General features: G+C 40.5%; 1 protein-coding gene across 1 annotated transcript in view; it reads left to right on the forward strand.

Moving 5' to 3' along the window:
• Positions 1–14,300, forward strand: part of TFAP2D (transcription factor AP-2 delta) — a 53,063-nt gene that overhangs the window by 24,569 nt on the left and 14,194 nt on the right. The window contains exons 6-7 of the mRNA XM_080616141.1: positions 5,227–5,368; positions 12,964–13,077. Of these exons, the coding sequence (XP_080472267.1) occupies positions 5,227–5,368; positions 12,964–13,077 (256 nt within the window). The remainder of the gene's footprint in view (positions 1–5,226; positions 5,369–12,963; positions 13,078–14,300) is intronic.

Genomic DNA, 14,300 nt, shown 5'->3' on the forward strand with positions numbered 1-14,300 from the left:
TTCTGTATGGTAGAAATGTGCTGAACATCTTGATTATCTGTTTGAGGAAAGAAAAGACAAAATTAGTTATATGGTGATTAGGTATATTGACCAAAGCCATCTCAAAAGTCTCTAGCATGACTAATACATTTCTTCCTCTAAAATAGACTAAAATCATTGACTTTTGGTGGGTACTGCTAAGTTCAACAGAGGAACTGTAATAAACTTCTAGGCTGTTGTGGTCATGTGAAGATCCATTATGAAAACTATTGTGGCCCCCTTTTTTTTTTTTCTGCAAACTTACTTCTTTTGGGATTCAGCATGACTGCTGGGTGTGTACTGTTATTCTTGGTTTGGTCAAGTTGCACTTTTAGTGTCTTTGGTAGGGACTTCTGGGGCCCAAAGTAGGAATTGTTTGACGTATCAGCTCTGGTTTTTACGTTGTCATCCACATAAATCAGCACAATGGGTGGAAAGAGACTGGAAGAAAGAAGTCCGCATTGCAAGAGTCTCCACAGCAGTATGGGACATATCTTTGCACAACCTGTAGGTGACGGATGCCCTCTAGTGCCTAGATTAGGTGAAGGGAAAGGTCATTTTTCTTGCCAGCTCTAATAGGAAAACACCTACGTTTTAGCTAAAACCATAAAGGCTCCTCCATTAAATACTACCATTGCCAGGGCTAAGCTCTACTGATGGCTCAGAGGAGTCAAAGGCCTCCCCACTAGGAACAAGAAAGGATGTGAGGAAAGGTGTCCCTTCTGTTTGGACAGGTCACAGCATAAATGTCATTGCAGATGCAGGTAAAAGCAACTCATGAATGATTTTAAAACCAAGAGATTTTTTGAACACACACACACACACACACACACACAAACAAACACACAAAAAAAAAACCCAGAAAACAAAAAAATCAACAGAAAACAGAAAAAAAACCCCAAACAAACCAGAAAAAACCTATAATCTCTTTTCCTGTCAAACCTAATTAAGACACTAAATTTCCTAGACACTCAATTGATGTCAGTCATCATTTTCAGACCAAAACACTAAAGAAAAATAAGTCAAAAGTTACTTTCTTCAACATGCTATCAACTGTCACACTTCTCCCCCACCAGCCTTTGTTTAAATATCCTTCCACTTGTTCCTCCTCCCTTTTCACCCTACAAATATAAAAAAAAATTCTTTCCACCTTCTGGCTATCCCTCCTACCCCTGGGTAGCATTTCTGCTGCATAGAGCACCCGGAGGAGGCAAAGCCGAGGAGAGTAGGAGGTTCAGATGCTGAATGTCCCTCTCCTGGGACACAACTTTTGCCTTCACTCTGCATAGGAGCATCTCTCATTCTTGTTAGACCCAGGAGACATGCATGCTGCTCTTTGCACCTGCCCACAGAAACCTGTAAAGGTGCATGGCTGGCCACTCCACTCAGGCTTTCCAGAGCTGTCTTTGCCAATTCAGCTTCAGCAATTGTCCTACACCATCATGCAAAGCTCCCTGGACAATTGTCAAATCATATAGGAAATGCAGCACTGTCTATAGCTGCAAATCTGTGTGCTGGGAGAAAGAGTCAGCAATTCCCAACACCTATTCTTTGTCTCTGCAGGAGAAAAGAGCTGAGGATATTGTACGTAGGGAAATTTGCTTTCAGATTGAAACAAGGCAACTGGCTATTAAAGACAGGGATTTTAGGAGTTTGCACTTTTAGTATGACTCCTCCCAGATGTAAATAATAACTAGGTAGAAGAAGGCAAATCTAAGATTAAAAAAAGAGGTTAGTTCTTCCACATTTCCAACATTCCTACATTCCCTCCTAGAATAAATATTTGCCCAAATTATGATGTAGGGAAAGACAGAACATATTTTATGACATTTTGTACAAATTACTTTGCCCCACCAAGCAGGCGTATTTCCTGCTATACAGTTATACAAGGAACATCTATTCAGTGTGATTGACAAAAAAATAATATGTATAGAAATATATCACAATCCACCAAATGACCATTTAGTCCAGGTTCAAAATGACATCAATGAAATATGATAAATTGTGTTCTGCAGAATGTTTTCATGTCCAGATTTGGTTTTCTATTTAGAATTTGATATTGTAATTTAGAATGCCTACTCCTTATATCATGTAGAAGTGCATACTTGTGTGAATAAATATGCATAGTTCTAATGTGCATTCGTAAATATATCAGCTTTCCATTTCCAGTAAAAATATATTTTAAAATACATTTAAAATATTATTTTTATTATTTCACAAACACAATATCTATATTTTTATCTATCTATATCCACAAGCAGATAAGACATTTTATTTCTTCTTGCTCATGACTTGATCTCCTCATAAACTGTTAGTGCTCAATCACAGTTGTGGCTCCAGGTAAAATAGACAAGTTTTATAGTTTTGTATACTTTTCTCAGATCATCAAAAGAATTTAGTGTCATTTTCTCAGCTCTAGTAAATAATACACACCATCTTTGTAAAGGTAACTTTGAATGACAATTCATATTTTCTTTCCTCCTTTTTTTACATTAAGTGCAAACATGAATATTTCAGTTTGTTGCTGACCTTATTACATAAATGCATATAGTTCATCATATAAAAGTTTTCCTCTCTTGAAGAAACCAAGGCATTTCCAATGGCTAAATATTTAAATTCCTTGTTGACTACATTCCTTATTACTTGAGTTTGACTGGGATCAGGACAGAGCTGTCTGGAGAATAGTAGTTCCAGCTGATGACAGCTTCAGAGAGTTGGATTTTTATCTTCTTTCCATGCTGCTATGAAAACAAACCTATCAAGTGTTTTAATAGAGTTTTGTCAAAAGCAAAACCTGGTGTTTTTCTGCAATTGATTTACTCTGTAAGTTTTTATTTAAGGAAGAGTAAAATCAGAGTTAAAATGGAAATTTTGTAATTGAAATTTTGAAGCATCTTTACAGAAATTTAAAAGCCATGGCCTGTTCATGGACGAGAAGGTGTGCAGATTTGTACCCTTTCTCATTCATGAAGAACTCTGGGGTGGATGTTTTAAATACAAAACTGGCAGCCAGCTATATGCTTTTTTATTCTGACTCACTGTTAACATGCCACTGAAAACTACTTTAATTTCACTGAAAACTGTATTACTTTTCCAGAAGCTGTAAACTTAGTGGAAACCATATCTCCTTTCAACTCAGAGGTAGTGGTTATTTGTTAAATTCTTATTCATTTTGGACGTACTGGAAATCATGTTTAAAAAAAACAAATAACGCAGATGATTTTGAGTATAATCTTCATTTTCTCTGTAAAATTGGTTACAGCTGCCAAGCTTGTTGATGGCTAGAATCAGCAAATTCCCTGGAGTAGGGGATGTATTTTACTAGTACTTGGATCCAGTTAGATGAGATAAACACACAATAAAGTATTTGTGGAAATTTAATGTATTTTCTCTGGTAAAAACTCCAGTGATAGAAGGGGAAACAATAAACTCTGAAAAGATGGAGAATAGGGTCATGAATAAAGGTCAGTACATGTGGTTCCTTATGCCTCATGCTGCCCCTGCACATGACCACTGCTCCCATGGAAGTTTCCATCTTCCTTGGCTTGGCCAGGTCTGTGCAGAACAGACCCAGTCTTGCTGGGGATGGGATGTATTTCATCATCTCTATTGTAGCTGTATCCATCCTCTCATATCACGTTGTAGTCAGCAGGGAGAAATCAGCACTTCTGGGTGATTAACAATTGAATTAAATTGAAATAATAATTAAACATTTGATCAGGTTGCTCAGAAAAGCTGTGGAATCTCCATGGCTAGAAATATTCACGATCAGGTTTGAAAAGTCCATGAATAACCTAATATAAGGCCATGCTTTCAGCAGAACATAATATCCTGAGTTCCCTTCTAACCTGGACTTTTCTATAATTCTTCTGTTCCAGTTTTGCCTCCTACTTTAGTATGGCATGATACATGCTTCAAAAGCTAGTTTGTCTCCACTGACTTGAAAGTATTAGATCAGACATCAATATCAGCATTTAATCAGGTGAATTGTACCACATGTATTCCCAAAGGGAAGTGTTCCAGGTCCTGCATACCTCTTAACTGTTCATCTGGAGCATTAGGCTGATCTCCAAACAGCCAGGATCCAATTCCACTTCTCATGATTGCAATCAAATACACAATTCTGAAATAAATAAAATAAAATAATAAATAAAATAGCAGCAACACCTAACCCCAAAACTATTCTCGAGCACATTTCTGTTGAATCACTCGTGCAGATGTGCTTCAACATACACTTCAGGTACCTGACCTATTTCTACAATGAAATGAGAGCAAGTGTCATCTGGAAGTGCCTATTTCCCACCAGGGAAAGACTAACTTATGCACAGATGTTCACACTCCAGGCAGCTGTGTTCAATCACATAAATCCCACACCATGGCTGGCAGAGTCATAGAATGCAGGCCAGAGTAAACCCTAACACAAAATTCTGAGTTCTCTAAGCTGGTGGAGAGGGGCAGGTTCTTCTAGAGGCATTCGGCGCCCAGCATGGAGTTGGGTTATGGTGTCTGGTACAGTAAGGTAGAGAGGTGCTCAGTGCCACCCTTGTCACAATCTTCTCACAAAGCCTAATCAAACCACAGACTTTCTTTGCCTTGATTTCCCCACCTATAAAACAGCAACTGTGATCTTCATTGTCGTCCTTTTTTGTCTTGTCTGATCAACTTTGATTGTAATCTTTTTGGAAGCAGGATTATTTCTTGTGCTTTATTTTGAGGCCTGCTTATCTTTAGTATGGGACACTTGTATTATGCCTGCTGGCTTAACACCCAAGCAAATATGCTGAAATGTATATTATCCCCACAGGTCTATTCTACAGCAGGTTATTATCTGAGATCTTCAGAGTTCTTTATTCCCACCTTTCACTAATTTCCATGCCTTAAATATCAATCATGAACTGGGCTTACAAAACTTGAGCAGCTGCCCAGTACTCACTGGTGGTAAGGGAGGAGATAAACCCAGGTGTCTTGACTGGTATATTTTCCTGAGAAGAACATCCTTCCTATCTTCTGGCTTGCACCATCCAATGACTAAGCAAGAGCAGGCCAAATGGGCTCAAATCTGTAACAGATTGGGAATGAATGTCTACAAAAGTGGTTTGTTATTACTTGGGATTTTTGGAGTTTTTTTAAGATTGGAAGACATTCTGTAACCATAATAACAGTAATAATAACCCTAAAATCTGACTGACCTGTTTTGTTTAACTACAGGGGAAGCATTACATTTGGCCAGAGATTTCGGCTACACCTGTGAAACAGAGTTCCCTGCCAAGGCGGTAGGAGAGCACATTGCCAGACAGCACATGGAACAGAAAGAGCAGACAGCGAGGAAAAAGATGATCCTAGCAACAAAGTAAGAAAGGAAGGGAAACTAAAAAAGAAATCTGGCTGTCACTTCTCCATTTTGGATCTGGGGGCTGGGGGAGGGAGGAGTGGGAGTGTGGAGCTGGGATTGCAGTAACTGCTATCACAACAGTAGTCACTGACAACAAGTGAGAGCAATTCTCTTTAGAGATGCTGCAAGAGGAACTTTCTTTACTGCAATGAGGTTTTAGTGGCTGTGCTCTCATTGCCTGCGGTTAAAGAGGCACATGCAAATTCTCAAATGCTTTGGTTTAGATGAAAAGAGGGGATACTATTACATGCTACAATCTATAAGAACAGAGACCAGCTTTGTCTCCTGTTTACATGTGACTGGGAGATCTAAGCTTCTACTGAAGTACTAGTTACTGTGGGATAATTATCATTAGTCTGCTGAGGGAGAGCTGGTTTGCATAGGGATAGATGCTTTTTGGATGGAAATTGCAAGAGTTCCCTTGAAATCAAAGACACTGAAACAATGTACACCATCAGGGGAGCTTTGCTAAAGCCATTAAGGACACACGAAGACACCTGACTTTGCTCTAAACAAGCCACTCACCTCCCTGAAGCAGTATCATCATGTTCGAATAACATTTCATCTAGGTTAATTAGCCTTCATGAGCCATGGGAAACAAGAATAAATAGTAAGTAGGGAACAAGTGCAAGGTCCTACACCTGGGTTGGAGCAATCCCAGGCACAGCTATAGATTGGGCAAAGAAGGGATTCAGAGCAGCCCTGTGGAGAAGGACTTGGGGTGTTAGTAGATGAGAAAATGAACATGAGTCAGCAGTGTGCGCTTGCAGACCAGAAAGCCAACAGCATCCTGGGCTGCATCAAAAGGAGCGTGACCAGCAGGTCGAAGGAGGTGATCCTGCCCCTATACTCTGCTCTTGTGAGACCTCACGTGGAGTATTGTGTGCAGTTCTGGTGTCTTCAACATAAAAACAATTTGGAACATAAAAACATAAAAACTGATGGAACAAGTCCAGAGAAGGGCCACGAGGATGATCAGGGGACTGGAGCACCTCCCGTATGGAGACAGGCTGAGAAAGTTGGGGCTGTTCAGCCTGGAGAAGAGAAGGCTGCGTGGAGACCTCCTAGCAGCCTTCCAGTATCTGAAGGGGGGCTATAGGAATGCTGGGGATGGACTCTTCATCAGGGACTGTAGTGACAAGACAAGGGGTAATGGGTTCAAACTTAAACAGGGGTAGTTTAGATTGGATATAAGGAAGAAATTCTTTACTGTTAGGGTGGTGAGGCACTGGAATGGGTTGCCCAGGGAGGTTGTGAATGCTCCATCCTTGGCTGTGTTCAAGGCCATGTTGGACGAAGCCTTGGGTGGCATGGTTTAGTGTGAAGTGTCCCTGTCCGTGGCAGAGGGGTTGGAACTAGATGATCTTAAGGTCCTTTCCAACCCTAACTATTCTATGATTCTAACAACGTAGAGCTGCACTAGGTGTACAGTTTATCCATCTGGTGTAACTATGAACATAATCATACTCTTCTTATGCCTACTGCAGTGTTACACAGTGAGGCTGCAGGAGAGCTGAGGCCAGGCACCAGAGCTGTAAAACCACCATCCCAGTGCTGGAAACATTGGGAAATCATGCAGGCTGAGATATATCCAACAGAGAGCAATCACCCTTTATTAGGAGAGAAGACTAACCAGTAACAGGGTTCTCCTTTGTATTCCAATGCCCTCCTGCTTTGCCAGGATTCCTGGCCTTTGCGTCCCTCTCATATCCAGAACTCTTTGCCCTGAAGGTGATCCAGGGACAACATGAATTGAAATATCTCAGACTTGTGAAGCCCATGAATATAGCCTATGATCCTTCCCTGGGGTGATAAGCAGAGCACCATGTGGCTTAGGGGTGATTAATTTAATCACTTGTAGGTTAAAAGGAATAATATAAGTGGAACATGATCTTATTCTTACCTATACTCACATTTGTTTTAAGGGCATGAGGAGTTTCAGAGACATGAGAATAAACCAGCTGACAAGAAGCAACACTTCTCTGCAAGCTCTGTCTTCCTATTGCTGTAGAGCCCATTAACAATTTGCCCCCCTTCCTATGGAAAAGCTGATTGTACTGCTGAGTGGCACAGCCTAAACAAGAGTTAAGACTGCAAGTTGCCCCAGTTGGAGGATTTGCCCCATCTATAAATTGTTACTCAACCCCTTCTTTTCTGCCTCTAGTGAGATCGTATTCCCATAGGTTGCAATAATCAGTGGGTAGCTATTATATCCTGCCTCCAAAGGCTGCCCCATTGAAGGAGTCTCACTACTCTTTCTCACCACTCCATACCTACTTTCTCATCCTCTTTTACTAGTGAGATGGGGAGTTGTGGGCATACATTACTCCTAACCCCCATGAATTTTGGTCTTGTAGGCTGTTATCCTGCACTTGTAAGGAATAAAATTACTTTTTCCCCATTCCTTCAGTTTAAAACACCAGGTAAATTGATCAGAGAGATCTGTTGATAATATGAAGGTAGGCCATATCCTGCTCTAATCAGAGTGCTTGCAACAGGGACAAATGGGTCAATGTGTGTGCTACTACTGCCCTCTCCTGCCTGGAAGGAGAACAGTTATTTGCAGGCCAGTCCTGTCCAGGTGCTACAAGAGACACAGATCCATAATATCATAATATTAGCATTATATTTCCCAGCCATGCTTCCATGTGTCTTCTTGTAGGTGCTTCAAACATTTGTCAGGACTTTCAAATATTCACTAGGCACGTATAAGCTCTGGATTTGTAATTTCTGTAATTTTGGACCTGTCCTGCATCATGTGCTTGTGAGATAGGACACCAGAAAAAGTGGTGGATTGTTGTGCTGCCACCAAAAACAACACTGCAATTACAGGGTGTTAAAATCACCCATGGCAAGCTTTGCCTATAGAAAGAACTGGACTGCCGCCACCTCTGTGTGTTGCCATTGTCCATTCTAGGTCAGAGCCAGAAGCCCATAGAAGTGTGCCTTTGGCAGCACTGATGAGATCTTCCACATGTGGGGGTCTTGAGGAAATAATAAGGGAAACGAGCAAAGTTATTTCCACAATTCCTATTACATAGGTGAAATTCCATTCTGGATTCAGACATCCAACTTCAGAGGCTTAATTCAATTGCCCAAACATAGGAACTTACTGCCATTTGAGAGAAACTGAGTTATCCAGGTGGGTTACCAGCTGCTGCTCCAGATCTCTTTTTCTCTGCCAGTGATTATGGATGTCTTGGTCACTACATATCTAGGTGGGGGAACTAAGAGCTCTATTAGCTCTTAGTGACTAGAATGCAGAAGTTTCTTGTGTCCAGTAAGAGCTCACAGTGCTATCCAAGCCATCTATAACTTGTGATGAAGAAATACATCCTCTCTGAACTGAAGTATTTCAGCTGCCATGCACAGAACTGTGGCCTACAAGCTAGTGAAAGCTAAAGACTGCTACTTCAGATACCAGTAACCCTCTTTAACACAGAAGCTCTCTTTACTGCCCTGCTCAACCCTACCCGGTCTGAGGCTATGTTGATAGTAATACAGTAAATGAAATCAGGACCATTTTTTACCATGGAACAAGCCATGTTCATTATGTTAAACTGCCTGACCTTCCAAAACTATCTCTTGGAAATGGTCTCTCATGTTTGCTAACTCAGGACCTGCCTAGGATAGTACTAGTTGATGCAAGAAGATGGTGGCATAGCCCATTCTAACAATTTGATGGTCTAGACGATGGAGCCTTACCTGACAATTATCATGGGAAGAAGAGATAATTGTGCTGTGTAGCCAGTATAAAACACTGAACACAAGTGACAACAAGGCCAGGATGGGAGTGAAACAAGCTTTGGTTTAGAGCTGAAAAGATAAGAAAGGGGTTAGCAAGGGGATAATGGAAGAAGCTGGTCTCTTATGACTCTCCTTTCCATTCACCTCCTTTGACAAAGTAGATGATTGTCTGGGCACTTCAGAGCAAGACGCTTCAAAACAAAGACTGAATTGTCATACTTCTGGTCAAAGGGTGCTGATACTGGCTTGTTAACCTTAGACTCTTTAGAAAGGTTTCAGGACATATCTATGTAATTCACACTTAAATGAAAAAGAAAAAAAGGAACCTGATTCCTGATGGTCTTTTACCATGAGTTAGTTCATCTTGCAGAGTTGTGGGAGACCCTGAATGACTTTACAATTGGAGGCTGAACTTGTTCAGGTTGCAGCTAGGACAGTTGCAGAACTGCTGAGGGCCACCTCAATAATTCCACTTGATGGAATGGTACATTGTCCTGTGGGAAACATCACAGAGTATTACAGCACAAGGCCTTCCATGTGAGACAGAGGGACAGATATACACATATTTACAAGGACCAAAACAGAACAGTGTGACTAATAGTTTTATGTGAGATTACTCACAGCCAGTACAGAGTTATCAAAATCTAGCTCACGACACTATGTGCTCAGTTTTCTGAAAAGTAGCTCTGCGACTAGACACACAGGACTTGCATTTCACTGATATCTGGTCTTTGGGTGCCTGGCAACTCTGCCACATTTGGAATATATCAGACTCATGTACACACATTTGCCTCACTCTTGTACTCACCACAAGGCATTTGCTTTGGCAACTGCTAGAGATAGGACCATGGACTAGATGGGCTCTTGTGATCCAATACAGATTTTTTTATCTTTTTCTGATTATATACTGGAATATCTGACCATCTATCACAAATAATTGGGCACCTCCCTTGCTGGAGTGACCAGGACTTTTCTTATTAATCTGTGGCTCTTAAAACAGGCTCCTAAAACAGCATAACCACCTTTGTTTTTTCAAAATCACAGTCTGAATCAGTAAATAATTGTCAGCCACTCTCCCTGTCACTACCCCAGGTGATGTTTTGTTGCTAGTGGAGCTCTGAGATACCACTTTACCTGTAAATCTTCTTGAAAAATGTAGTTTACTGCCTTTTGCAGATTTTCATGTATAATAAAAAAGTTTTTTCTTTTCTTTCAATCTGCCAACGTTCAGTAAAGACTTTTGACATGTGAAGATAGAAAGAAACTTAACTGTGCACTTGGTTCTAACACTTTCCTTTGTCAAAATGCAAGAACTTTTAAGATGAACTTTTTCAACAGGTAGAAAGTAGAGGTTGGAGGAAGGACAGAAGAGCAGTGCTGACAGGGCTAACTGGGGATAGTAGATTGTTTAAAAGCCAAAATGACTGACTGTTCTCAGTTGTTGAACTGTTTTTCCTCTAAGGACCTCATTCATTAAAACTGTATGCTGCATTTACATACATTTCTGCTGAATACCTCTCTTTGCCTGAAAGGCTAAGACGATGCTCTCTTTGCAAGCAGTCAGGGTCTAGGTCCATACAGATGACACATGCTTACAGAAATCAGGCTTAGATGAAGTCCAGCAGCACAGTAGGAAATAGTTTTTTGCATCTCCTTTCCTCTCAGTCAAGAGAGAGCTGTGGTATCCACAGCCTATGTCAACAACTTGCAGAACAGTGACAAAATTCAGAGTAGAAACAGGTTAGTATAGTTTCCTCACTTGACAATGGAGAACCTTCTAAAGATTAAGCAGCTGAGTTTACCCTCTTATTTTCCATTATGCCCCTGTCCCAAAGGACAAGAGTTATAAGGTGAAAATGAACTCAAGATTTATGTAGGACCAGATGTGCAAAGTCTTCTAACAGAAATTGTGGACAACAGAGATGTTCTTTAGTATTAGAAACTGCCCACACACACAGTGGTTGCATCTGTGTCAACAAAGTAAACTATTCACACACTGAGTCATGAGATTGCAATTGTCCATCTTATTAAAATATTAGAATGGTTTCTTGAACTCTCTCGAATATTTTCTGGGCATATTCTGAGAGATAGCATACACCAGGTTCTATTCTGAGGAAGCTGCCTTGTTTAGGAGACTAGAGGAGCACAACTATTCAGACCTGACCAAATGATGGCAATTTACATGGGGTTATGAGAATGATGCCTGTCACTGTATACTTTACAATGCAGATGAGTGTCCTGATCATCTGGTGGGCATAATGTCCTCCTGACTTCACACCAGGTGCCTGTATTTCCAATACAGTCAATGGAAAATTATATGCTCCTTTGGAGAAGTCCTGAGAGAGAGATTTAGATGCCTCTTTTTTTTTAATTAACTGTATCATAAACCAATTGAAAGTAAGTGGTGTCTCTATTTATCCATGGTCCAGATAGATAGCAGTCTTCTGAGAACATGCACTAAATAAAGGTGATGTGATTCTTTTTGAAAAGTACATTAGTAGAATATTCCTAGACTAATTTGCAAACTGGCCCAACACAACAAAATTGCAAGAATGAAAAGGCCATATTTTCAGGTCTCTCCTAGTGTAAGGTCCTATACAGTGGTACCCCAGGGGATATTTTTAAGCCCCAGGTGCTGAGGCATTCTGAGAAGCCTGAGGGAAGGCCCAAGAAGAAGAGAGAAAACATCAAGGCCATTCATACTTACCAAAGAAGTTGGGCTACTAAGCTGGTAGAACATCAGGTAAGACAGAGCCCAAGGTCCCATTGCAAGGTGCTAAACTGTGGTCCCAAGTCCTACCTTCTGAAAGTGTGTATTGCCCTGTAAATGATTGCTGAGAAAAAGTGGAGATGATGTGATTTGCCTCACGTGCCTGTCTGTTGTGTAAGTGCTGCCAGCTGAGTCACTGAGCTCCTCACTAGAAGGGAAGAGTCACTGTTACAATACAAGTCCTCTGGACTGCTGTAGGCACCCACTTTAGGCTGCCTGATGTGTGGTAGAAATACAGAGCAATTTAATTAATGTTTCAATAGGAAATTTAAATACTGTTGCTGGAATTAATTCTCAATCTGAGAAGACCTATGGGAGAGGTCTCAGTTGAGAATCCATCAGTTCTGTCACAGGCTCTACAAAGAAGCAGAGTATGGTCATAAATGGAAACTGGGAGAGCAAAGGTAGCATTTTCCTTCACAACTTCTAGTGTTCCACTTGTCTTAAGAATTAGGGGGTTAGGAAAGCAAGGCCAAAATGGCTAGGACTTCTACTTGCAGATAAACCAGTGCAGACAAGCAACTATGCAAGTAGTGTATTTACACAGCATCTTCAGGAATGTTTTAATGCTACGTTATCATTTTCTTTAAACATAACCCTTGCTTCTAACATAGGTGAGCTTAGTCAGACTTAACATTACCAAACTGAGTCCAGTTCAGGACAGAAATCATGTTTTAAAATGTCAGTGTTAGTATCATTCCAGAGGGCAACTATTCCTGTTCAAGACATACTATATAGAATCATAGAATCATAGAATAGTTAGGGTTGGAAAGGACCTTAAGATCATCCAGTTCCAACCCCCCTGACATGGGCAGGGACACCTCACACTAAACCATGCCACTAAACCATGTTGCTGGCTCTGAGAATTAGGGGCAGAGAAGCAAAAGGGAGATGTGTTTGCCTTTAATTTCTTTAACAATGCTGCTGCCAAACACTTCTGTTATGAATGGGATCATTCAGGATGAGATGTTATGGGAATCAGTTTTATGGAATGGATTACATTTGTCTTATTTAAGAACTTCCACTTTGCTTTTAGACAAATATGTAAAGAATTCCAGGACCTTCTAAGTCAAGACAGATCACCCCTTGGATCCTCCAGACCAACTCCAATATTAGACCTCGACATCCAGAGACATTTAACACATTTCAGGTATGATTTTGAAAGACAATTAACTAAAATCTATAATTTTGATAAAGACTACATATGATGTTATAGTAGTATTTGTTCCCTTAGCTAGGAACTTAGCTAGACTATAATGTCCATAATACCTCTGTTCTCTGTGCCTATTAAAAGCATGTGTTTGTCCAGCAATGTAGGTCAGGTTAGTTGCATTCACCCTGCTTCTAGGACCACAGTCTGAGTTTGCATAAGTAATTTTATGCATCTCCTGGCCAGATCTGCCCATCTGGCCAGAAAGCTGTCTTGCTCTAGATGTGAGCCAAATCACAAACTAACTAACAAAGTGGATGGTCCAGAAATGTAGAAACTGAAGTCCAAGCCAAAGAGACAATATAGATGAATCAAAGTAGCAATAAAAGGAGGAACAGTTAGGCTGCACCTTTACCAATTAACTAAATAGTTTCAGAGCCTCCTTTATGCTACTGAGACCACTTGACATCATCTTACCATGACCATAGTGTTAACTTTTTGGTCTCCGAAGCAGACTGTCCTCAAAGTACACTACCTACTGGAACAGTTTTACTGCACTAATTGAACAACCACTAACTACTAACTACAGAACAACACCCTGGAAAGGTGTGGGAGAATGCAAGCTGGCTGAGACTAAAAAGCCAGAGACTGCACATATATTTAGACTCAGTTTCTGGGCCCATGCCATAGCAATATTTAATTTACTGATGTAGACAGCCTAAGAAGCCATTATGAAGACAAGAACCAAACTTCATCAAAATTTTGTCTAAGTTATGGATAAAAGTGTATAGATGATTTGAGATCAGACAGATTTATTAGCCCAGGAGTTGCTGTATAATTTCACATTTTTGCTTTAGGCAATGTGCTAGATACAGCCAAGAGTGAGATGGGAACTTCCAGAGGGCCACTTTGAAATTGTGGAGTCATCTAAGATTATTATCAAAGATAAGCTTGATGAAATATCCTGCAGGTGCTCATATCTCTGTTCAGACCACAAAGGGGAATACATGACTAGCTCAGGCTGCAGATTTTATTTTTTTTCTAGCTATTAGCTGATACGTGAAATAATCAACATGTAAAGAACTGTTCCAGAGAGTTGTTTGCAGACAATAACACCAAACAAGCTCATTAGGCCTATAAAGGCTTAGAATGATGTTCCATATTCTTTGCTACAGCCAGATGAGCCACTCTTCATTCGTTGGGTGGACAGATAATTTCAGACC

The sequence above is a fragment of the Psittacula echo genome, assembly GCF_963264785.1.
Source record: "Psittacula echo genome assembly, chromosome: 4".
NCBI lineage: Eukaryota > Metazoa > Chordata > Aves > Psittaciformes > Psittacidae > Psittacula > Psittacula echo.